The 26,564-nt window shown below is 41.7% G+C and overlaps 1 protein-coding gene across 13 annotated transcripts in view; it reads right to left on the bottom strand.

Annotated features, from left to right (window-relative positions):
- Positions 1-26,564, bottom strand: part of NEDD4L (neural precursor cell expressed, developmentally down-regulated 4-like, E3 ubiquitin protein ligase) — a 226,330-nt gene that overhangs the window by 41,742 nt on the left and 158,024 nt on the right. For 9 of the 13 annotated variants that reach the window (XM_014546927.1, XM_005875279.2, XM_005875280.2 and 6 more), the window contains 10 exons: positions 24,546-24,607; positions 24,283-24,385; positions 22,506-22,669; positions 16,128-16,260; positions 14,910-15,089; positions 12,605-12,679; positions 10,962-11,021; positions 5,909-6,040; positions 5,258-5,377; positions 3,974-4,171 (listed from right to left, as the gene is read on the bottom strand). In XM_014546927.1, coding sequence (XP_014402413.1) covers positions 3,974-4,171; positions 5,258-5,377; positions 5,909-6,040; positions 10,962-11,021; positions 12,605-12,679; positions 14,910-15,089; positions 16,128-16,260; positions 22,506-22,669; positions 24,283-24,385; positions 24,546-24,592 — 1,212 coding nt within the window. In that variant the 5' untranslated portion in view covers positions 24,593-24,607. The remainder of the gene's footprint in view (positions 1-3,973; positions 4,172-5,257; positions 5,378-5,908; positions 6,041-10,961; positions 11,022-12,604; positions 12,680-14,909; positions 15,090-16,127; positions 16,261-22,505; positions 22,670-24,282; positions 24,386-24,545; positions 24,608-26,564) is intronic. The other 4 variants (XM_005875282.2, XM_005875275.2, XM_005875276.2 and 1 more) reach the window with 2 other exon arrangements.

Raw genomic sequence — 26,564 nt, 5'->3', positions numbered from 1 at the left:
CACTATGACATGAAAAAGGACAGGGCTTCCGATGCGACATGCCAAGCTAGCCACACCTTTGAATCCCACACACAGGCTACTGAGAAAGACAACATGTTAAAAGGTGGTGATTTAAAGGGGGGAAGAAGCTGAAATTAAAGTGCCAATGGGGCTGGGGGCAGGGAAGTATAAAGTATAAAATAAATCCGATTTCACAGGTCTGCTATAATGGCCTCTCATGGAAACCTAGAATTCATGGAATGTGAGGACTAGAAGGCCTTAGGGGTCATATTTGATTATATCAACAAAAATAAAAATGACAGCAGCTGTACTCTCTTTAGCTCTGAAGGCTAAGTCTAGGGGCAACACTGAACTCCCTTTCTCCACTGACTCCCCTGAACAACCAAGGAGGGGGCACCCCAAGCCGATGGTGCAGTTGGAGGGCAGCCAGGGCTCCACATGAGTTATGACAACTTCAGGGATGCCAATAGTTGGGAAACTAATGAGATCTCAAATGATATAAATACAAATGAATGAAACATGAAGAGGGACACTCAATTGTTTCTCCCTTTCCTCAGCTCACTATTTCCCAGTTATTTCAGTATTCCCCATTTGCTTCCCTCAATATAGCATAAAGGGGTTTTAAAAAGAATGCAAAGATCAACACCTCTTTAAAAACCAAAATCATTTACAAATATATATATAGCACATAAAACAAGGGAATGCTCCTGGTTCAAAAAACAACAGCTTTCCCCCCCATCCTGGAAGAGATCAACAACCAGGCCTCGGCTACAATGAGTTTTCTTAGTTTGGACCCAGTAGAAAACAAACCTGAAACTTCATTAAGGCATACTCTGTCTTGCTACAAAAACAAGGCAATGCTTTGTTCTGTAAGAGACATAAACGTACTCTTACATACATGCTTCGAGCTTCTTCCTTAACAGAAGGAAGGAATGGACAAACCGAAGGCCTCTTGTAACCTTTCCTCTGTCACCTGGTGGCCCCCAGCAGGCATCCATGGCCCACCCCAGGTAGGGACAAGTGAACCAATGGCTGGAAGTCTGGCCACAGGAATCCTCACATGGCCAGGGCTTAGTGCCTCTTCTAGGTGTTACTAAGGATGAGAGCATGGTGGACAGACCTTCGCTTTCAGGCTGAGGCCTCAGACGTTATTCCAGATGGACGGCGGGCACACTGCTTTAATATGAGATCGTGCTTTGTAAACAGACTTCAACAGGAACTTTCCTCCATGCGTGTACACAGGGGAAATGTTGGCCTGATCTTTTCATGCTCTGGTTTAGTGCAAGAATCAAGAGCACACAGGCTGAGGGGGGGGCAGGAGTACTGTTTTCATTATTCTCCACCTGTTCTACCAGCTTTTCACCATAGGGCTCAAATCTAAGAAAAGCTATGCTGGCCTCTCATTTGTTCTCTCTTTTAAAAAACGAAGCAAGCCCAGCCACTGAGGCTCAGTGGTTGAGTGTCAACCCATGAATCAGAAGATCACAGTTTGATTCCCAGTCAGGGCACATGCCCAGGTTTCAGGCTTGACCCCCAGTAGGGGGTGTGTAGAAGGCAACCAATAGATGAGTTTTATCATTGATGTTTCTAACTTTCTCTCCCTCTCCCTTCCTATCTCTGCAATCAATAAAAAAAATGTTAAAAACAACAACAACAAAAAACCACACGAAGCAAACCCCAAACCAACTCAAGACAAATTTTAAGCTGAAAATGATCTTTACAGTTCCCTCTATTCCTCCATTTTTGGTCCAAATCAACAGGAAATTTAGAGCAATCCTTCGACAGTCAGCATTCTGTACAGGCCTTTGTTTAGAAGGAGAGACAGCAGCTGGGCCAACCTGTCTGAGTTTAGAGAAGAAGGGGAGTAACCGGGGGGAATGTCCAGTTGTTACTTTAAGGATTTTCAACAATGGCAGCAGCAACAAAATGTTGTTTTAACAAATTAAAATTTTAAACCAGTAAATCAGTCAATAACAAGCATGTGGGTAGAAAGGGACAACTGGAAATTCAAACTGGGTTTCATTCAGCAAGGATGCAGGCAGTAAACAAAGCTGGGGCTGTTTAAAATCAAACCTGCCCAGCTGCAATTACTCTGCAGTTGTGGCGTGAAAGGCTGTGAGAAGGTTAGGGGATTTGATTACTAAGCTAGTTCAGATTTCTAAAACCATAGCTTATGTTGGCAGGCCACCGTGGCTCCATACACTAATCCATCTCCTTTTATACTATTTACCCCCTATTTCTGGAGTGCCATTCCTGGCTGAGGATTTTGTAGAATCGAGTACTCTTAGCAGGACAGCCACGTTCTATGTCAACGAGGAAAAAAAAGACTTAAAAACCAATCTCCCTTAGTTGGTTTTCCCCAAAGCTGCCTATCTCTTACTCTCGTCTTGGCCACAAACCTATAATATGATATGAGACTCAAAGGTGAGTCAAACAAAGCTACATGTTATTATATGCCTTTGAGGTAGTTATGAGTTTAATGAATGTCACCAGGATCTAAATGATAAATTCCCCTGGAAGGCTAATTCCTTTACTTTAAAATAGAACTTTTAGAGTGGTTCTCACTAAGGGGTGCTTGCAAGCATGTGGTAACATTTTTGGTCATCACTGTGGTGGGGGAGGGAGAGGAATGGTGGTTATTCAGTGATAGGAACCAGGATATTAAGCATCCCTCAATAAAAGGCACAGTCATAGTCCTGCCCCAAATACCGAGAACGTCCTCATGGAGATGTGCTTACCACCATCCATCCACAGGACTTGAGAGAGAGAGAGAGGGAGAGAGAGCGAGCGATATCTAGGCCCTCTAGTCCAGTCTCAAGGGACTGATTTAACATCAGGCCACAGGCAAAGTATAAATGACAGTCCAGGACATTTTGGTCCAGGCCCCTTCATTAACACAGTACTGCTGTTCTAACAATGGACACACTCGTGTCTTCACTGAAAATGGGGATTTAAAGCACGTGTTCACCTCTGATCCAAGACCAGAGAGCTAGGGCCATTGACAATCCCCAAACTCAGACAGCTTTCCAGTCACATCGATTCTAAGCAAGCAGCAGAGAAGCCAGAAGGACTGAGTCAAACTCTGAACCCAGGCCATTCGTTGGGGACATAGGGACAGGAAGGAAAACAAACCTTCTGCAGCTTCGGAAACAGTCAGAAACAAGAGAACTAATTTCAGTTCAGTCATAGGTCTACAGGTATTAATAGAAAAATACCCCTGACTCTTTAAAAGACAATGTGCTACATTAAAGAAGCCCACCACTGATTCAGCTAAAACCCAAACAGAGGAGTATAAAGATATGCACATTCACTTTTAATTAATCTCATATTGTATAAATTCATACAACACACGGATTCTTTCTCAGGCACGACTCCTGAGTCAAATTTGACAAAATGTTCACAAAAAAGAACTATCACATTTACAACCAAAATCCTCAGTACATCTCCTACTCCACAGTTAAAGGTGTGAAATGGAGCACAGAAACGTAAAACACTAAAATAAAATACTAAACTGAGGTGGACAGTGCAAACGAAAGGGACAAATCAAACAAGGATGGGTGATGTTAATAAAAATGTAGAAAGAAACTGACAAGGAAAAATTATTTTCAGAAATATCAAAATTCCTATTACACCATCTTGAGAGGTGAAGCAGTATCATCAACATCCTAGCAATATAGAGCACCGCTTTCCCCCCAAATACGGCCAACTGTCAAAACTATAGCTGTCCAGGAATGTTCTGGAGAAAAGGCATCCAACCTGGCACCAGCAGCTGGCCCTGACCCTGCACCCATCCATCACCCCCCACAAGCCCCTGCGTGCCAGATCTTGAAGCAGGCTGAGAAGACCCTCTAGGGACAAGCTGCGGTGTCAGTGAAATTTCTCTACAAGAATCATGAGTACGGAGTGAGGAAATGAGGGAATGAATGTCAGACCTCATGATGGAAATGGAGCCAAATAAAAGCAGCGACCTTACCCATGTTGTAGTCTTTGTGTTATGGTCAATGAAGAAGGGCCGGCCGTTCGGCGCGATCCTCATTTCCCAGCCCGGTGGCAGGAAGCTCTGTGTGACTTTGTGTTGTGGTTTGGGGGAGTTGTAAGGTGATGGCTGTGGGGACTGTGGATTGGAAAGGGTATCTTTCACAGCCCGACGTATGGGTGAATCCTTGGCACCCTAAGGAATAATAATGAGCATTAGAACTCTTACAGGTGCTAGTCCAGTGTGTCAAAATGTACCTGGGTATCACGAATGTTCCATTTGGAAAGGGACAAGGGGAAGCTCCTAAGAAATCTGTTTCTGTCATTTGCTTACTTTTAAATCAATCGAATTTTAAAGTTTTTCTATTGATTAAACACACAACATTAATTACTTAAAATCACCATCCTTTGATAGCTATTGGATATATGCCAAAAATATTATGCTCCACTGAGAATTATGGATGGAGACTTTACAGAGGGTGGAGAAAGACGTGCCCCTGCTCTTAATGAGCTCACAGTCTAATGAAGAATGGATTGGCAATTTGCAGAGCATAAGAAGAAACCCCTGTATCATCAAAGACAACCACCTGGACTCGTATGGTTACCAGGACATTTGTATCACAGTTTGGAAGAGAGCTATCATTCATTCCCACTCATTAGCAGTTAAGCCCAGGGCACAGAGAGTACCACAGCTACCTCTAGGACATTGTCAAGTTTAGAACTTGAACGTTTGTGCTCTGGCTTCTCCAACTCTCTGACGCGGTGATGCTAAGGCATGGTATTCAGACCACACAAACAGGAGAGCAACGCAGATGCATAGCAATGACTTAGGGATGCAGATATGCATCAGAAACATGTATGTCCATACAATGACAGACCCTACAGTCCAAAGGAAAAGAAATGGTCAAAACCACAGCTATCGTTTAAAACTTAATATAAGCATTGCTATCTGAAAGAGTTATTATGCGTGTCTAATGAGGTAACAGGCAAGAAGGGGCGAAACAACAAGAATGGAGAAAGTTCTGAAGAGAGGAACCCACATATACAGCACAAGTCACTATGGCCTCAGCCCCATGAGAATGAGAATCAGGTGAGAGTCCAAGGATGTGAGCTGGGCGCAACAGAGAAGCATATACTGAGGCTGCACAAGAACACCCTTCACCACGAACACAATGATCAGACAGGAAGGTGGCTGCGAAACTGAAGTCCAAGTTAAGAGAAAAGAGAGAATGAGAAGTCACAGGACAGACGTGACCCCAATTACAGTGAGTAGCCTTCTCACCTCCAGTGGGGCAGATAAAGTTACTGTTGGCGAACTGAGGCTACGAGGCCGGCGGATCTGAGGCTCGATTAGATGGTTGTTACTGTTTGTGGCAGATCCAGATGCACCATCTTCTGCAAGCTATGTTGGAGCAAAAACAAGTTAGCTTTATGTGAGGATCTCCCTTTGTGTGTGGTTGGGAGTGTGGACCCAAACAACAACACAGCCAGCAGTAATGAGAGGTCTGGCCTATTTAAAGCATGGAGGAATGATTAAACATAATAATGGGGGAGGGGAAGGTTGGGGAAACACATTCAAGGGAAATAAAAATGAATCACTAGCCAGGCATGAAAACGAGTCTCAGGAAAAAAGGGGGTGGGGGTTGGGAGAGACACTACACACTGCTATAGGCTCTTAACTTTGAAAATATCTTTCACATGACATTAAAAAAAAAATATCTATATATATATATATATCTGGGGATGAGTGACTTGGGGACCAAATTCTTCCATAGGCATATATTATACTTAAAATAACACATTTTCTTTGTGGAAGAAAATTTTTCTAAAACATGGGTTCTCAGGACAATACATAAACAATAGCAGCGTGGAGCTCTTGTACATTTCGGCTTTCACCTGCCTGCAATTTTCAGTTGTGCGGCGATCTGCATACCTGCATGATAGGCCGAGTCCAAGTGGTGGTTCGATTGTTATGATTGACATAGTATGTGCGTCCCTTAGCATCCTTCCTTTCTTCCCAGCCTGAAGGTAGGCCCGGCGTGGTGTGCACGTAGGCCACTGATGGCTGTTTGTGTAAGAAATCATCATTATTTAGTGCAGTTGTTTTCTGATCACTTTAATAAAGTAATGTACACTTAGAGAATTATTTTTTTCTAGACGAAGTAAGTTAACTCTATTTGTACCCAAAACACTAGTGTCCAGAAAACAGAAGTAGATTTCCAGTAGCTTCAAATCCACTGTGAAATGAATCTCTGTGGAGTCCAAAATCTTACAGAACGCGTTCTTAATGTCCGAAGTCTTAAATGCAATGGCTGCTGCTAATGTGCTAAGAGAAAAAAACAGCAACCTGTTTCAGATACTAAATTTTACCAAATTATGTAGAACTTAAAGATATTTCAAATTGTCAAATGTCACTGTCTATGAGAGGAATGTCTGAATAGTTTCCTCTCGATATAGTTGCCACAGGGATACTCTCCTAGCTTATTCCTAAATTCTTCATCAGCTTAGGGCCCTTACATTGTATCTTTTAGGGGGAAAAGTACACAGAGGGCCTTCTCTCCAGGAGGTCTGCATTCACACCAGTGGCATATAACCAAAAGGACCGGCTAGGACACCCCAACTGCCCCAGCTTAGGAAGCCTCCTGGCGAGCTGAGGCTGTATTATCCTATCTGCCCATGCAGAGCTTGTCTCTAAGGGTGAAGGAAGCACAGGCAGTTTCCGGGTTTAGAAACATGTCCAGTATAGAGTGACTATATTTAGATAGTCCAAATTAGATCGAAAAGGATTCCTGAGACACTTCTGCTGGTAAGCAGCAGCCTGAGAAATGTAGCCGGGTGGAGAACTCTGGAATAACAAGGATGTTTCAGTGACTCAAGGAGGCACCGAGATGGACATCTGAGGTCAGTGCTGTCTCAGGAGGAAGTCCTGGATGTATGGTGACTGCATATCAGATCTGTCACTGGGAAAGGGGTGTTACTCTAAGGAGTGGGGGTGGCTCAGATACAAGAAGGCAACCATGGCTATCCAGGCTCCCAGGAGAACGTAAAAGAAGAGGCTAAACATTATTTGGGATATAAAAGGAAGCCACGTCTTTCTGGGTACCATCTCCCCTAATTAGGATCTTCTCACCCTCCAGATGTTTTACCAGCTGTCATTTTCTTGATATTAGGCTGAAAATGTAAATCTCTTGGCCCAGCTTCTCTCTGTGCTCATCCCATCTTTCGTGTCTCCTACCAACAATGTGCTGTGGCAGAGAGGGTCACATCAGAGGATCCCCAGTCCACTGCATGACCCTGGGTTAGCATGATCAAGGATGCTACCACGTCATTGGGGACTTTAGTTAATGAGGCTCCATATTCTACTTCCTGAGCTCAATTGCACATTCCAGAGAAAAACTAACTGAGGCCATGGAACAGCTGCCTCAATGGTTATTTCTAAAACATGTTGAACAGGCAAGGCAACATTATTGGCAACAAAACTTTCTTCTAAACCTATACCAACTACTTCCTTGACATTTTCCCAGATAAAAACTGAAATACCTCATCATGGTTAATACCAAGACTCTGATCATAGAGCATCCTGGACCTACGTGTGGGGATTCAACAAGAGTGGAAGAAACACCAACAGGCAGACTTGATCCATCCATGGGTACTTAAGTCAGATGAATTTATATAGCCTGAAGCTCTTTCCTCCTTCCTCCTCTACCACCAACAGAAAAGAACTATTGCCGGTCTATTTTTTATCTATAAAAGACCGACTCTGCCAAACCAAGTTAGAACCCAAGTTGTATCCTAAGTTAGTGGTCAATTGGACTGTGTGGCAAAGTACGTGCTATCAACAAGCTCTGACCTACTATTGCTCACATGAGGACCAAAAATGCTTGGGCTAAATGAAGTACTGAATGGAATTTGTTGCTTTTCTTGTTCCCCGTTATTTTTGGGGAGAGGCAATGAGAGAGGCCCTGAGAAAACTCCGTTCTGGAAACCTTAAGGATAGTTTTGCAGTTATAACATTCCTGGAAAGGATATTTGTGAGGGGTCTGATAACTAGTATAGCTTGGCTGTGTCCTGGATAATCTCAGAATTACTTCTAAGACTGTATGACTTCCAGCACAGTATTCCAGCAACGAGGATATTTTCGTAGATCTACAGTGAATAGGACTAATCAGATTATGGGAAATTAGGAGTGTAGTAGAGAACACTGAATTTGATTAAAATGTTCATTGTACCTTCTACTGAGAACTGAACTGGTAATCCTTAATTTAGTTCCATTAAAAAGAGATGGTGCCATAAAAATGTTCTCCTTATAGATTTCTTGACCATGGAGAACAGCCTGTGATGGTGATTCCATTTGTGACTCAAAACCTCTCACTCAGAGCTAGGGAGGGGCAGGACACAGCTTCCACGGACAGACCACAGAAGGGGCTAGCCCTGAGCCAAAATCAGACTTCCACTGTCGTGTGTGCGTATACACATATGCACTCACGTGCATTCCATTCTACCTTAAGAAACAGTTAATTAGTCCAGAGACACGTTAAAACTGCTAGTAAGCTTAATTTAACATTTCACAGCTTTTCATCTGAATATACTATTGTGTTACATAACGCCAAACAGCCATTGTGCTACAGCTGCATAGTGGCTCCAATTATTTCATTAAAAGGGAGAATCAATTATGTTTAAACCATCAAAGTTCAAATAGGCTTTTCCAGATGATAAATGTTTGGCACTATCACCGATGCCCCAATATTCCCTCAAACCCTGCCATTCCCGTCACTAGTTTATTTTAGGGTCTACACAGCAAAGAGCAAAAAGACTGTGCTGTCCCTCTTGCTTCATCTCAGAGAGGGCTCCTGCTTAGCTCCCTGGAAAGTGTACTTATTTGTGGTAAATGAAAGGATTGTAGTTCTGCAGATGAGAATCAGGATCTGTTTTTATACTATAGAAATAAAAGCACTGGCAAGGAAAGACCTGGATGATTCATGCAACATGGTGTGCAGGACAAATACGGGTGGGGCAAGGGGCTGAATGCTCACCAATGTGGGAAGATTATATAAACTGGTGCATTTGCATGACTGAAAATTATGTAATCATTAACATGTCCCAGAAGAATGACCGTAAGTGAAAAATATCAAGTTGCTAAGTGAAATGTACATGAGATCCCATTTGCGCACACACATGTATTTGTGAGAGCGGAACACAGCTCCGGTGTAAGCATGTACACTTCTGTGTGGGGCTGACAGGGAGAGGGTTGGGAGAGGGTGTAAGAGGGAATGAAACATGCTAGGAGATGGAACTGGAAAAGAGAAAGTAAAGGGCACTGGTGACAAGGGATAATGATGATGGAAAAGAAACAAATGTGATACTGTCAAACCTACTGAAACTTCGAATGTGGCCATAAAATTAGTTGGCTTATTGCAACCAAAAGATGACCAGGTACATAGAAAGCATGAGAGTAGGTAAAACATTTAGGAACTACTTTTACGGCCCAATTCTTCAAAATAAAAAACAAACTTGTATTTTTTATTCATTGGTGGGGGAAGGGAGAGTACCGGCAAGAAGAGGGCCGTGGTAATGGCCACAGGAACCGCTCTGACCACGGAGCCCAGCGCTCTCACAACTAGTCTATCCCACCATTTAATATCACAGCGACCACACACTCCAATACTAACAGCAGCTTCCAAGACCAAAAAATGCAAATGTGGATGGAAGAGGATACTCATTAGCACTAAATTCTACTAAAATTATTTCATGAAATGTTCTCATCCACCTTGCAGCTCTACTGCCATAGAAATTTCCAGTACACAGTAGGCAATGTGCCACTTCATTTGAAGGTTCATGTCTTCTACTGGAAGCTGAGCCTGGCCTACCCAACACATGACTTTTTGCGGCTCAATAGGTTAAATGAGGCTGATTTTTTGCTGATTGCAAATTTGACTTTCCTGTGTACAATGCTGAGCATTAAATTCTAACATAACTAAATTGTTCATTAAAAATCATCAACATTCTTCAGAAAATCTGCAATTGTATATGTATTTAAAGGTGTTCTCAAGTAATAAGCAGTTATAACAAACATAAGGTGAAACAATAAGGAAAATTCTTTAAATAGCCATAGCAGCTCTAAACATAAACTATAAGCTAGCCTGTCTTCAGGGATCAAATAGAAAACAGACAATTAAAGTACATAGTCAAATACATTATTTAAAATAACGAATAATAACAATAACAGATACTTGGCTTAGAGAAACACCATTATTTCTAAATCTTTCAAATTTATTAAACATGCCCCCCTCCCTTCCATCCTCCAAGTAGTATATAAACATCTGTTTATTCCTGTGAGGAGAGTCACTGGTTCAAGCTCATGATACAGAAAATCTAACTCAGTGTTTAAAACGTGGGGCAGAAAACACACAGGAGATAGCTACTATGCCCAACTGAAAATCCACTTGTGCAACTGCTCCTCAGGCTTGAATCACACAACTGAGGACGTTTATTGATTTCAGAGAGGAAGGGAGAAGGAGAGATAGAAACATCAATGATGAGAGAGGGGCCAAAAATGTATTCTTAATGGTCAAATTAAATGCACTTAAAGCTCGACAGTCTTCCTGATAAAACTATATGGGACTAGCCGGACTGGTGTGGTTCAGTGGTTGAGTATCGATCCAGGAACTAGGAGGTCAGAGTTCGATTCCTGGTCAGGGCACATGCCAGGGTTACAGGCTCGATCCCCATTAGGGGGTGTGCAGGAGGCAGCTGATCAATGATTCTCTTTCATCACTGATGTTTTTCTCTCTCTCCCTCTCTTTTCCTCTCTGAAATCAATAAAAATATATTTTAAAAAAAGAACCATGTGCATCTCTGCAGCACAAAAAAGTCAATATCCCCCCCCCCAAAAAAAAAGAAGAAAAAAGGAGCATATTCACTATTATACAAAATATTAAAACCAACCCACAGTTTTGCTGTTAAAGTCTGATCAAGGGTATCATTACCGTTGGCTCCTCACCACCTGTGACAGTTGATGAACGCGCTCTCCTAGTTGGGGCACTGGGCTGTTAAATGATAATTTATATCAGTGAAAGGCACTTAGAGAGACCACCCGTTGTTTACTGAATCAGGAATCACTGCTGTGGCAGCCAGTGAGGCAGGTGACATGAATCAGAATCCTTGAAACCCTTTCTGTCCAAGTAAAGCTGAGCGATCACTGATGACCAGAGGAGCAAGGACCCAGTCAACCTCCCATCCACAGAAGCCTCAGGCTGCAGCCTCGATTTGGCCGAACAATGAATTGACAACCTCAATAACAATGATGAGATGTCTTGTTCGGAAAAGAAATTGAACACCACTGTGGTTTTGCCCCCACTGTTAAATAATGAGCAGGTTCTTAAATCTGCCACACTCAAAATTCAAGAGGCCACTGGTGATCAGTGAGTTTTCAGCTTTGGAGAGTGTAAGGGAGGAGTCATCCGTTTCCAGGAAAAGAGACTCTTCGGCAAATAAAATTAACATTGATTGTGAAAAGGAGAGGAAGTGCCATTAATTCATCAAGGAAAATCACAGAATCATTAGGCGGAGGATCACACCAGCCCATCACAGCTGATTGTTGTTTTGGGGGAGATCTGAACTGAAACCATCCCAGAAAGGACGCTCTTGTCAAGCTTATCAACCAGCACGTTGGATACAAGGCACAAATGAATCCCTTATTTTGACCACTCAGTTGACTAATGTACTCATTCATTCATTTTGCAGCATAAAAGATAAAAGCGAGGCAAAAAAAATCCTTCTGACTTGTGCAAAGGTGTACACAATAGGGAAGACACTGTGCTTTCAAAATCTGTAAGTGCACTTTCCCCCCATCACACATAATAAAGTATTAGTGCTAAAAATGATTGAGGATTCGTCGTCATAAAAAAAGTGGTTATGGTCAAACATCACATTGGACATGCTAAAATAAAAGCACATAGTTTCTCCCCCCAAAAGAAGAAACAAAGTCGAATTACGTTTCTTATCTTTGACATGTACACCAAACATCTCCCTAGGCAGTTCTGGTCTGCCTTCCAATTGGAATATTCATTTTCATTTATGTCCTATATTATTAAACATTGCCACTCTTCCATATTTGCTGCTAACTATAGAAACTGTGGGAGAGTAGGAACTAGTTGTAGCTAATTCTTTAGCCAGTAGAGCTGCCTTTAAGGAGAAGGTACAGAGGCTGTGTGGGGTTAATTAGGTTGTCATGGAAAGCCTACCTCGCTCACACCTGGAAGAGTTCTTCCTGTTTAAAAGGATTCAGTATGTTCTTAAATACAATCACCAGAGCACAGCTTGAGGGACTAAATTCAATCTTTTTAAAAATTAGTTAATATATGCTTTTAGCTAAGTGAGCACATCAGAATTGGTATTAATTTGGGTGAAAAACTAAGCAATGGAGTTTTTACCATTTTAGAGATTTTGGTGGCAAAAACAATCTCTTTGTATTGGAAAACCATTCTCCTTGGGCAATTTGCTAGGAAATTTGAGTGTCTCATTTATATTGTAAATGGATTTGCACAGGAAAAACTCTTCCTCAGTGCCCCAATGATTTTAAATAAAAGCTGAAAGAGCCAGCTGGGGAAGGGAAATGCGCGTGGGTTACCGGTGGTAGGTGAGCCTGCTCCGCGACCGCATCGGTGACACTGCACGACCTCAACCTCGAAGAGGGCTCCCTCTGCTGAAGGGGAGGAAAGGACACGGAGCATCAAAAAAACATTCTTAGAAAAAGTTTCATTGGCTCACAAAATACACCACTTGGTTCTATTCACAGCACTATGATAATGGAAAGCAATTAAATGAAACATCATCTTTTCAGGGTAATGAGAGTAGTCCTTTCAGGAGTCAAGTTATCTGCAGTTGTTTTCATTCTCAGTGATTTAAGCAGACTGGGGTTTTGATTAGTCCTTAGTTAGAAATAACAGCAAAAAATAAGGGAACAAGGTCAAAGCATGGAAGGGGACTCAACAGGCCACCATAACACTCTAGGGTTGCTTGAAAAATAGAAATTGGAAGCTGGAAGTCTTATCATTTGTTTTGGGATGCATCCTATAGAAAGGAATATTGAGATATGATTATTAAACATTTATTGACTATTATTATCATTGATAAAGAACCAACTGGATTCTATATCCAAGGAAACTCAAATATAATTTTGTGCTACTTCTGAAGGGTCAGGTATTTACAGTTTTGGCTTCTCAATGGAGTTAAAGTCACACAGATAAGGAATGAGGGGAAATAGTGAGGCTAACCTAGTAAATCAAATGTGTAATGTATAATGTTCCTCTCACTTGTTTGCTTCACCTATGTAGTTTTAAAAAGAGCCTAACAAATCCAATCAGAGAACACAGCAGGTGACACATACAAAAGCCAGGGTCTAATCAGCAACAGGTTCATCCAGGGGACACGTTTGATATTTTGCAATAACTAAAATGCGATAAGGTCAAAGAAAGACTTTGGGGCAGGGAAGGGGGTGGGGGACTATCCACGTCTTTCTACAGTAGTTGCTGCTATTGTTCTGGAATACAGTGACCCTGAGAAAAACTGAAGAAGAGCCCCATATTCTTCTCTTTCTTAGGCACCTTTATTTAATACTTGAACCAGAATCAACAATCTTAAAATAATTCTGACATGTGCACTTGGATGTTAAAGGTATTTTATATAGCTTTAATAAATAAATGCAGGAGCTCCTTATACAAATAATTAGAGATGTTAACTTAATATTAATGCTGAAGAATATTATGATTTTTCACTTGGTAGACCAAAGGTATATAATTGCTATAATTATTGCAATACTTCCTTTAATAGGTTTTAAATATATGGCTTCATTGCTTATATTGTTTCCATAGCAAGTTTTACCAATTCAAATGTCCTATATATGTAAACTCTTTTTTTCCCTGCCCCCTTAGTACTAAATTTTCATCTCATTGATATTTCTTTCTGAAAACCATTAATAGACTTTTAATATAAAACCACATTAAATAATCATTGCATCTCACACAAATTGGGCAATGGTGTCTGTTAAAATAAAAACACCATAACTGAATAAGGAGCAATTTTGTGAGTATTTGCTTTTACATATCATGCAGTCCTACCCCTTTACATTTTACATGATCGCAATAATGCCTATTTTTTTTAGGTGCCATTTTCAGTGACATCACTCCCATCTTTACTATAGAACAGCTTTAAGTTCAATTTCTCAAGAAACTGAGACTGCATTTATTCTCAGTTTAAAGCTCAAGCAGGAATTTTCTATGGGCTTTTTCTGCAGTTTTATACTGTCAAACACAGAGTTCTTCATGGCTGATTCTGCTGCTTACCAGGGCTCAGCCCCATCTGAAGCTTCTAGAAAGTATGTCCTTAATTGTTGAGAACGCCAATTCAAATGTTACTACCCTGATGTCAGTGTCCCAATTCCACAACCCTTCTTAAGGACTGGTTTTCTGGGACGTGAATGTTTTTTATCTCCTATTCGAACTTTGTCTTGGATGGGTCCCTTAAAGACTATGCCTACATCTCTGAAATGAGTATGATTTAAGAGGACTGATTGGGAGGCCCAATATCTCCTCCATGTCCCCAATGCAAAAAGCCACCTTTGTGGTGAGAGTACTATGTATGAGCCTTTGGCTGGGAGGAGAAATTCTACATGGTTAAAGCTGAGAATTATAGAAGTCATGAACTCTTATTTTCTTGCATTCTTTTTAAATCAAGAAAGATTCTCACCTGCGTGGCCAATTTTGGTATAGTCCTCCTTCTCCTAGGTTAGGAGGAACTTAGGAAAATGTCAGAATTATCTGGGAGCTAGAAGACCCTTGGTCATTATTTGCATACAAGACTCTCTTAAAGCAACAACAACAAAAAAATGATAAAATATTTGTTTAACTTCTCATTCAAACAGGACGATTACTCACAATCAAAGAACCAAACTGCTCCCCATTGGAGTCCGTAGTGAACTGAAGCCTTCTGCTTAGTTCTTCAGACAGCTCTTGAGGGCTGGTCCGAGAGGATGGGGAGGAAGGTGGTGGGGGCAGCGGCAGACTGAGGGAGGAGTCTCCAGCGATAGCTGCTTCTTCTGAAATGGTCTCCCAAGGCTACCAATGGATGAGATGCAGAGGTAAATGCTAGGAAGGAGGAATCCCCAACAATAACCATTATCATAACTATAATTAACATTTACTAAGCATGTAGGAGGCAAATAATCTTCTCAAGAACCACGAGAAAGATATGACTACAACCCTAATTAGCAGGTGAGGAAACAGGCACAGAAGGGGACTTGCCCAAGGTAATAGAGCTATGAAGTGGCAGGACCAGGTCTTGAACCAAGGAAGCCAGATTTCATGGGCTGTGCTCTTAACCACTTTATAATACCACCTCTCTGAGCTGTGACTGACCTCTAGCTCTCATTACTAAATGCATGGGTTAAAAAATAATCTCAGGAATTCATTGATAACTTCCATGGAGTTCCTTTCACTCTAACTTCTCAGGATTCACAATGAAAACAGCATAGATGCTATAATCTGTAATTAAACAATGTTGTAAAGTACCTTTCAGTAAATTTTTTACGGAATCAATTTGGCTTTTCAATTTTTGATCACTGGAGCATTTTGTAAATGATCTTCCTGAGGTAATACCTTTAATGGATTTCTAGTAAGTAAACAGAGCTGTTAAGGCAGCATGGAAGTTATGATAATTGTTCATTTGTTCTTCAATTCATAACTTCCCCCACCCCAGTAATTTACCATAAATATTTCAGGGGCAAATTATAAACAGTGCCATTCACCCAAATTTGTATTTCCTTGGTAATACATCTCTTTTGTGATGTCAAAAGTACTAGTATTCAGTAATAGCTTGTACTTGGTACCCAAACAAGTTATAGGGCTCACTCAATTGCAATTATGGAGTAAAAAAATCTTAAGATCCCCAATACGCCATTCTTTTGTAATAATATAGATACATGCATTCATCAAACATGGTTTTTATGAGCACTTTCTAAATTAATATCTCGATGGTTGTCAATTAGCTATGAGACCATTAGACAGCTTTTATGGAGAAAGGAAATCACAGCATAGAATCAAGCTGGGGACACGGAGAGGAGGGGGTGCAGAGTCTGGGGCAGCGGGACGCAGTACCTCTGGGCCCTCTCCACTCTCGGAGGGCTCGGGCTCCAGGTCCTCGCTGATGTGCCGGCGGGAGCGGAAGCGCCGGTGGGCCGCCTCCTGGTTGATCTGCCGGATGTTGCTGTCCGCCTCGGAGGACACATCCCTGAGGGCAGGGGGTGGAGACAGCAGACCCCATATTGATAAGTGGCCCCTCAACAAGAGTCCAACACTCACCAAGGGCATGGCACCTACTAAAATGACAGTGCACTTATGTGCAACAAGCTGACAATGAGAATTCTTCCACCATATTTTGGGGGCTTTTAGAATAGAAGTTTAAATGTCAAAATGTTTCTCAGAGAAAACTCACACAGACTCCTTTGATAAGACACCATATTCAGTTGACAAAAATGATGTCACAAGTTAATATTTCAAAATATTTGAAAACATTATTTAAACTAATTGAAATATAGTATTAAACCGGGGCCCTTGTTACAGATTTTCCTAAAACATAGGTTTTAAACATTCAAACAAACAAATACTGCATTCCAATAAAGAGCCTATGGGGCTCCTGAATAGTAAAAAGCTTGCAACTAACATCCTTGTATGCAAATAAATAGGTAACTCTTGAAATGATTTAAGTCCTTCAAATAGACATCTTTACACAATTAGTTTTACTGGTAAAGGGGGTAAGATGAAGGTTAGCTTTCATTTAATCCATATTAAAATGATAATTTATTATGAAAATCTGAATTAAGTTTTACTGTATCTGCACATCCAATACACAAACTTTTGAACTCTAACAGAAATATATCCTGCATATTTTATAGTAATACTAGAGGCCTGGTGCATGATATTCGTGCTGGGGGGGGGCGGGCGGGCGGCGCGGGGGTTCCTTCAGCCTGGCCTGCGCCCTCTCGCAGTCTGGGACCCCTCGCTTCTTACCATCTGCCTGCTCACTGCTCCTTACCACTCGGCTCACTGCTCCTTAGTGCTGCCACGGGGGCAGGAGAGGCTCCTGCCACCGCCCGCTGCTCTTGCCAGCCTTGAGCGCAGCTTCTGCAGTGCTCCCCCTGTGGGAGTGCACTGACCACCAGGGGGCAGCTCCTGCATTGAGCGTCTGCCCCCTGGTGATAAGTGCGCATCATAGCGACTGGTCGTTTTGGTTGTTCCGCTGCAATGGTCGCTTAGGCTTTTATTATATAGATTAAAAAGTATAACTAAACTAAAAACAGGACACTAAATGGAGATACCTTCAGAAAAACGGACAATTATGGCCATAAATAAAATAATTACAATCAAGGGATACCCAAGTATTCTAATAACATTTCTGAAACCACCAAAACAGAATGATAAAAATTACACTATGGGATATATTAGAAAATGTAATATTGCTTTTTGTGATTTCATGTTCTACAGTCATTTTTATACGGCATTCATTTCTTAAGCAAACAATGCTTATCGAAAGTAATTATAAGGCATTACAAAGCTCACAAAAAATAGGTCAGAATGATCAAAATACCTTAATAAAATGTGTAAAATATTTCAGTAGTGTCTAAGAAAGCAAAGGAAACTTTACATTGTCCTCTTTCACTTTTTATTGAAGATGAAAGCAATATCACTTTATAATGACTGGCTTTCCTTAAAAATATTTTACAAATAAGAGTTTCATTAAAATTTGAAATCTTCACTTGAAATATCAGTCATCATTTATTCAGTCAACAGAGAGACTAATGTTTGCATGCTACATGTGCCAGGCCCTAACACATACTTGAATTGTTACAGGGACTTCTGAGAGGTTGAAAAGAATAAGGTTTTCATTACTCTCTCTGCATTTTGTATCTCTCAGAAGTATATACAAAAGTCCATTATTTTGGAAAAACTGGTGTGTTGTTTTTTTTTTTAAAGGGCATTTAAAATCAATTATGCCAATCTTCCTTACCCAACATGCTCAAATAATTAGTAATCTGTGTGAACCAGAAACAACTAAATAGCATAAAGAAGCCAGATACCTCCGATTTTGAAATTCCAAACACGGGCTTTTATGGTCTTTTAGTGCCAAAATGAAAATGTTCACACCATGGTATTTAATTAACTGAATGAGAGGGTTTGGAACAGAAGTTGTTGAAACTGACTGGAAGTATAAATGGTCACTAATGGCCAGATAAACATGTAAAGTATTCCTAATCTGACAAACTAAAACAGAAAAATGGTTTTACCTGGGGCCAGAAAAAATTTAAGGAATGGCTATTTCAATTTTCATCAATCATTAATTTCACATATGTATTCTTCAATTAACTTTCATGGAAAATGTACAAATGAATAAAGACAAGTTCAGTGCCAATTAAGATCAGTGTGCCAGATCATTTATACATTCACATACATTAGTGACTATATGACTGCACTACTGCTAAGACAGGGAAAGATATACAAAGTATTTTAGAGAGCTAAAATATGTGCAAATTAGGTGAGTTTAACAAGTTCATCTTCATTTATCATCTTCATGTAATTCCCCACCTTTAAAAAAAAACCTGTAGTTTTTACAGCAAAAAGTCTATAGTTTATGTTAAAATAGGAAAAGGACAAATTTAAAATTAGGGGTGTTTTAAAAGCCACCATCAAACTTGAGGGGGCTGGGGTGTCTTCTCTGGTAACCTTCTGTTCTAAAGTATGCATCCATACCTAAACCTGTACTAGACAGTTCAGGAAACCATGTGTATGATCACTATCAGAAGTGACTCATCTGTAGTCAGTCATTCAGTTAAAGGCACTGGCTGAGCTCCGACTTTGTGCCAGGTGCAAAGGATAGCTCTGCTCCAACAGGGAATTAGAATATTCTGTGCTCCGAGCCAGGACTGGGGAAGCCCAAGGTTTTTGCAGGGACGCCTGCCTAAAGGGGTCTGGCTCCCCAGAGGAAGGTGCATTAGGCTGGCGGTAGCCGGGGAAGGGCATGTTCTAGTTTTTCCCCCTCTTTTTGGAGGGTGGGGGAGGGAAGTAGCACAGCCATGGAGCCAAAAAGAAGATGAAGTAATGAGGAAGCAGCTTGCATGATTGGGCCACTTGGGTGCACTGCATGCTTATGACTGCGGTGGCGAGTCTGGAGGAGACAGGGTGGAAACAGACCTTGTAAAAAACAGTCTGAGGGCACCGATATTTTTTCAGGGTGAACAATTTTTAGAGGGTTTGAAGTTTGGGGCACAAGGTAAGAAATAAGAATCACCAGGAGTGTCACAATTCTCGATTAGCACATGGTAATCGGTAATCACTATGTGATTTTCTCAGATACAGCCGATTAATACAGACTTCTCAGTATCAATTTTCCTCCAAAGAGTACTAGAGTATTCTGTGAAAACTGACTTCTGAAAACAATTATTTCTGAATTAAAACAATCCCTTAATTCTGGAAGGCTTGAGGGCTTCAGGCCAAGCCAAATAAAGTTAAGGAGAAAGAACCCCGAGTTCTCAAACAGCACAGATGGGATCAAAAGGTCACTGTGGAAACCCACTCTCCTTATCTAACTCTTCTTGGCTTTCTAGACGTCACCTGGAAAGGAGCCGTTCCACGAGCTCCACCCCGAGTCCTGCTGTGTCCTTCCTGGCTCCACCTCTCGTTGGAGCTCAGCTGCCTCAGGGATGGGGATGATCATGTCACTGACTTCTCCCTAAACTACATGTGGACCTGTACTTGGATGAAGAACTGCATCTTCCCATGTTGCTTCTGGGCTCCTGCTTTGCCAGCATTACACAAGCTACATCTTCTGTTTTGGTTTAATTCTTTGGTACATAGACACCAAAGATGGTATGTTTAGAAAACCACATAAAGTGTTTTCTCAGTGATTCCCTCATTAGTTTCACAACTCCGGGAGGAAGCTAAAGTTGCAATTATCACCACTTATCCTCCAAATATAGATTTCAGTTTACTAGTACATGGTAATTATTAATAAAGGTGAAAAATTTCCATAGATGTATTGGCCATAAGTATTTCTTCCTTTGTGAGTTGCTAGTGGTCACTTTCCTACAGAGGTCACATGACATACTGGTCCCAACAGAGTGCTATGTCTTAAGGTACTTTCTTACGATGTTTAGCAAAGGCAGGTTATGGTGTTTTGCTTAGGGTTATCACTACCGAGATTCTTCTGATCACTACATATTACCAAGTCCAAGGTGAGTCCGTTTTTTAAAAAAACTACAAATAGCTAGCGTAATCAAATGACTTACAACAGTTTTAACAGCTATGGCCATTAACCAGAGGAAAATAGTAAAATATTTAATTTAATGTAAAAGATCACCGAATCATTTCCATGGGGAAAAAATTACAATAAAAAAGAGTTTAGCATCACCCCAATGTTCTGATATTTCTGTTGTCCTGGGGGCAATGAGCTGATGTCCATGCTAGGCAGTCCAAAGCTGACCAAGGACAGCTGATATTCACAAGAACCCATCTGGAGGCGTAGGAAGGCCTGGCTATTTGTTGCTGAAGATTCTGCAAACTCTAGTTCTAAATCAACAAAACCCAGACCAAACTTCTTGGCTACCTTCCCCACCCAGGATATCTTCGAAATTTCTAAAGAGAAGAGTTATCAACAACACCATCCATCCATCATACTGCTAATACCCCTTGTTTCAAAATATCATCAGCAAATTTCCTTCAGAGTCTGGGTTAAGGAGAAAATTATCTCACCTGATATACTTGGCCTTTGGTACCTGTTGCAATTATATAACTCACTGATAATTACCTCCTTATCTTGGCTGCTAGTGAACTCATGATTGCTAGAATAATTTTTTCTTTTCCTTCTTTTAATACTTTTTTTTTTTACCTTTTATTGCATATTAACAGTTTTAGATCTTGAGGTATACTGTGATTTAAAAACAAGCTAAGTGAAATAAGCCAGTCAGAGAAAGACAAGTATCACATGATCTCACTCATATGTGGAATCTAAAGAACACAATAAACCCAGAGACATAGAAGCATAAAACAGACTGATGTATTTCAGAGGGAAGGTGGGGGTGAGTGGGAAGAGATTAACCAAAGAACTTATATGCATACCCCATGGACACAGACAATAGTGTGGTGAAGGCCTGGGGTTGTGGGGGAGGGAAGTGTGGGGTCGAAGGGGTCAATGGGGGGAAAAAAGGGACATCTGTAATACTCTCAACAATAAAAATAAATTAAGAAATAGGTAAATAGAAACAAGCTACTTCAAATCCTTTTTTATAGTAGCTGAGGTTTAACTATGTTTATTTGGTATCATCAAACCAAAAATTGCCAAGTAAACAAAACAATAATCAGTGCACTGCCTCCATGAGGTTGGGGAGGGATCAGAATAAGCAGTAATTACTAATTCTGAGTTCGCAACAATCCCATGTGTTCCTAATTATATCAAAGGGGTGATATAGAAATTTCTCAAAAAGGGAAAACAAAAAATTTTAAGAGGGTTTCTAAATCAAGTAATTAAAGGGAATAAAAATCCCAAATCTTAAGGGGGAAAAGAACACTGCAAGGCCAATTTGCTTGTTGTTTTCCATTCTGGGTTAGTGAGAAGAGGAAGCTGAAGAAGAGGGAAATGATATCACCAAAGAAAAGACAAATCTAAAAAATGTAACCTCTGCTTTGTATTTCACGAATCTATATAAAGAAGACAGACAGCCCTGGCCCGGTAGCTCAGTTGGTTAGAGCACTGTCCCAATACACCAAGGTTGTGGGTTTGATCCCTGGTCAGGGCACATAAAAAAATCAACTAATGAATGCATACAGAAGTGGAGCCAACAAATCAGTACTGCTCTCTCTCCCCCTTCCTCTCTCTAAAAATCAATAAATAATTAAAAAAAAAGACAAAATCAATCCTATATTAATGCAAATCGACCAAATGGCAGAACAACCTTTCACTATAATACACACTGACCACCAGGGGGCAGATGCTTAACGCAGGAGCTGCTTCCGGTGGTTAGTGCGCTCCCACAGGGGGAGCGCCGCTCAGCCAGAAGCCAGGCTCACAGTTGGTGAGCGCAGTGGCGGTGGCAGGAGCCTCTCCTGCTCTGCGGCAGTGTTAAGGATGTCCGACTGCGGCTTAGGCCGGCTCCACGAACATCCCCCGAGGGCTCCTGGACTGCGAGAGGGCACAAGCTGGGCTGAGGGAGCCCCCTCCCCCAAGTGCACGAATTTCATGCACTGGGCCTCTAGTTAGTTCATAAAATAGCAGAATGCAATCAAAGGCAAGGGCTTCCTCATCATACGCAAAGTCTGACAGGCTGCCATGCTCTTGAACTCAATGAAGGGGAACCCTGAGGTACCATACCACCACGTACTTTTACAGACATGAGATATATTTCCCAGACCCGGCTCAAAGAGCTGCCACGTTTGGCCCTACCTGCAGACGATGACGTGTGTTCCTAACCATCCTACAGTACTCACATCAGTGTCGGTCGGTGCCACTGAGTGGATCGGTTGTTGTGGTTGACGTAGTAGGTCCGACCTAAATTGTCCACTTTCTCTTCCCAGCCAGGGGGCAGAGGAGGAGGAAGCTCCTCCTGGTGCTGAGAAGCTGAGTCATTTGAGTCCACGACTTCCCACCCGTGCTGTGGAGTAAGATCACAGGGAAGGTCATGAGGCTGGATCTTCAGGCGAGGAAAAGACACTCACAGTGCCCCATGTCCTCGCTCCGCTGCTCTCTGGCTCCTGCAGTGGCTTCATGTGCCATATTTGAAGAAATTCCCCAAAAGGGGCAAAAACCCCCCAATTCCAGGAGAGTAGTATTAAAATATTTTGAGCAATAGTCAACTAAGTGTGGCCATTTTGCCTTAAGATGACTACTAGAAGGAGCCACAGAGAGTTGGTAATGTACTGTCTGCTGTGTTCCTAAGTCACATTCTACTCCTTCCACATTGAATATTTGTTATTTTGACCCAAAGGCCTCCAAGGCTGTACAAAGCCAGGGCATCAACGTGGGTCTTGTTACACCTGCCATCTTTTCAACACCTCCCAAAGGCAAAGGGGAGCTGGGAGATAAGCTGCACTGCGTGTGTTCTAACAAAAATTGCAGCACCAGTGACCAGGAGGGAGGTTGGCCCTGAAGCTGGCTTTGGGGGTGAAGCTCATACTCCCCATCCAGTACAATCCCGGGAGCCAGAGATGTCTGAATGCTGTGGCATTCTACTTACACCCCCTACTCACTGGGGCCACATAAACAGGCTTCATGGTACCAGTTACATTTTTGCAACACATATTTTAGGCATTAAGTATTCCTTCCTAACATCCCCCAGTAAAGTCACTGGAAAATGAAGTAATTCACGGGTTACTACGGTTGGGAGGTTAGAAGAGTGTAAAAAAAATTCCTTGGATTTGGGATAAGAATCTGTTGATGTGCTTGTGAAATCTTAACATTCATGACTGTCTACCTCCCACTTTACTCCTCCTCACAGATGAAAGCTCACAGATGAAATACTGCCTGGAAATCCGACCTCTGGGTCTGAGGGAGGCTCAGTTGACTTGCCCACATAGTCACATATCACATATATGCAACAGCTGCAAACAGATGTGTAAAACAAGCCATAGAGAGGCCTTGTTTAGTGGACATTTTCAGGACGAGATGAGACTCTAACAAAACAGCACTACCTGAAGGACGTGATGAAAAGGTACAATAGAACCCACGGGTTAGGTATGTGACTAGCAAGTTAAAAGGCAGCGAGGCCAGGAGGGAAAGAAAGAAAATTCCCCTGACAGCTCATTCCAAAATGGCATTTCTAGAGGAAAGCTTGCCTGATTCACACTGTCACCTGTGGGCCAAACGAGTGAGAGACCTGGCAAAGATTTTCTAAATCACTTGATCCACTTTGAAGCAATTCCACTTGCTAAATGGAATTTACAAAGAGCTGAGAGTCCAAAGTAATAACAGAATTAAATATGTGAGGAGAATTCACATAGGGGTGGGCTATTAATAAAATATGAGTTTAGCATTTTATAAAGAGAAAATTTTTCAATTATTAGTGTTGTAATGTAAGATGAAAAGTTCGTCTTTTTTACTAAAAACAAACACACTGGTAGATGATCAAAGACAGATTCCCGGGCACTTTTAAGTTTTTTCATACTTAAAAGCTTTATAAACTTTTATTTCTTTAAATAATAAAATCTTACGATGAAATAGTCATATGATCTTAGGCAAGGAAGAGAGACCAAGGCCTGATGCTCTTACCTCCATGTCTTCCCTCTGCTCACTGTTTTCTTCATCTTGGCCTCCGTTTTTTGGCATATAGGCCATTTTCAATCGCAAGAATCCCTTAACTCGAGATTTATGACTGTGTGATAGAAGAACATTGGTTATAAAGGATATGGCTTGGTTATATCTTTCATATTTATTATGGCTTTTAAAAAAGGTAAAACAGGAAAAGTTGCTAAATCTTCCTCAGAGAAAACCAATAACCAAGGCATAATGGACCCCTGCCCCTGAGGCCTCACCTTCTTGGTCTGAGGAGAAAGTCCTTAAACGTGTAGGGTCGCTCCATGGTTGGGTCTTCTGTCTGCAGGAAGAAAAAGTAAGTTTCAATACCCCTGAGATATTGTATTGTTAGGTACACGAGACTGGATTACAGAGAGTACATTTTCATTTTAGAATGTGGGAACAGCAAAGACAGAGTCGGTTCCTCAACCAGTTACTTGGACAATTATTTAACATTTTATAGGTCCCAGACTTTGGTCACTCAAGATCCACTAGATGTCACTATCAACATCCGTTTTTAGGAGCCAACCCGGCCTTAGACAAATGACAAAATGATAGTGGTCAATGCCAAGCATAATTCCTAACTGCAGGGCGGAGGCCTCAATCTCACATGCTGGTTAACGTCAGAGAACCAGTCAGTGGTCATCCAAGAAACCTAAAGATGGAGTTAACAGGAAAGTATGCAAGATCTAATCTGCGAAGAGAATAATTTTATTTTAACATTGTCATCAGCCTAGACAAATGAAAGGTTATCTCCCCCACAGAGATCGTCCTAGGTGGCACCATCAATCGACCTTTTGCTGCTGCTTATTTCATGAAGCTACGAATGCAATTGTAACATTTATCGATTTTTCAAAGAAATCAAAAGATCGTGCTTAATCAAAGCAAGCAGGAAATTAGAAAAATAAATGTTACTATTTCATTAATTAAATAGTAAAATCTCAAAAACCTAGGTTCTTTAATGAAACACAATTTAGAATATTTACTTCTGTAACAAAAGAGACCACAATACCATGATTTTTTTTTTGTATGAGAGGGGTGTGTGTGTGTATGCATTTATATTTGAAATTAGTGACCTGGTGCACAGATTTGTGCACATTGAAAGGAAATTAATTAGAAGGTGGCCGGTGGGGCGGGTCTGGGCGGGGCGGGACTGGGCAAGAGGGGCGAGACATGCCCTGGAGCCAACCTCCCGCAGGTCCCTCCTCACCATGGCTCGAAGGGTGTCTGCGCAGTGAGCGGGGTCCCTCCGGCAGGTGGGGGTCCCTCGGCCTGGCCTGTGGGGATTGGGCCCAAACCAGCTCTCTGACATCCCCCGAGGGGTCCCGGAGTGCAAGAGGGCACTCTGCAAAGTTGCTGTTGTACAGGGTGTGGAACTCAAATGCAAGTGTGCAATAAACCAGATTCAGGGCCAACAGTGCCCCAGCAACAACATAACCCACGGCTGAAGGTGGAATCGCATGGCCCTGTGAGGAATTGGGCTCCCTCTTCTCTAGTTTCAGGGTGCATCACCCGAGAACCGCTGCTGCCAAGTCACTGTAGCTCGGCAGCTCCTGCATTTAGCATCTGCCCCCTGGTGGTCAGTGTGCGTCATAGCTACTGGTTGGATGGACACTTAGCATATTGGCCATATATATATATGTTATCTATTTGTCATTCCCTGCTTTAAACTGCCCATGGTTTCTTCCTTTGCTTATAATAAACTGAAAATTATTTCTATGCCTTCAAGGTCAAACAGGGTCTGGCTGGTAATTACCTGTAACCTCACTGTGAACCATTTGACTTATCCTTTCCTGGCTGCTATTTCAATACTTTGTGTTGCCCAAGAGCCAGAGGAGGGGTGGAACAATATGGAAAAGCAAAGCTGGAATATGAGGTGATCTATTGCTCACCAAGGCCTCCAGGTCTTGTCCCCACAGTCTGTCTATATTTCCTCAGCGGCATCTCTAACCTCAGTTATTTGTCAATAGATCTAAGTGTTTTGCTGCTCATCTGAGCAGAGGGAAATGGTAGCTACACCACACATGCTAACTCCTATTTCTAAAGCTGAGTGACAAGTTCACTCAGAAGCAACAGCATCTTTTGTCTGTGCTGACTGAAAAAGCCATATAGCAAATTCTGGGCACCACCAGCTTGTAGAGATGTAGGCCACAGAAATAGCATGTGCAGTTCTAGACAAAGGGAAAACATGTTTCATTAGATACAGAGGATGAATTTGAAAGCAAAAACACCCCAGTGACTAGGAGGGGTCTGACAGA

The sequence above is a fragment of the Myotis brandtii genome, unplaced genomic scaffold (genome assembly GCF_000412655.1).
Source record: "Myotis brandtii unplaced genomic scaffold, ASM41265v1 scaffold457, whole genome shotgun sequence".
Lineage (NCBI taxonomy): Eukaryota > Metazoa > Chordata > Mammalia > Chiroptera > Vespertilionidae > Myotis > Myotis brandtii.
Note: the sequence above shows the minus strand (reverse complement) of the source record. Positions and strands in the feature narration are given on the sequence as shown.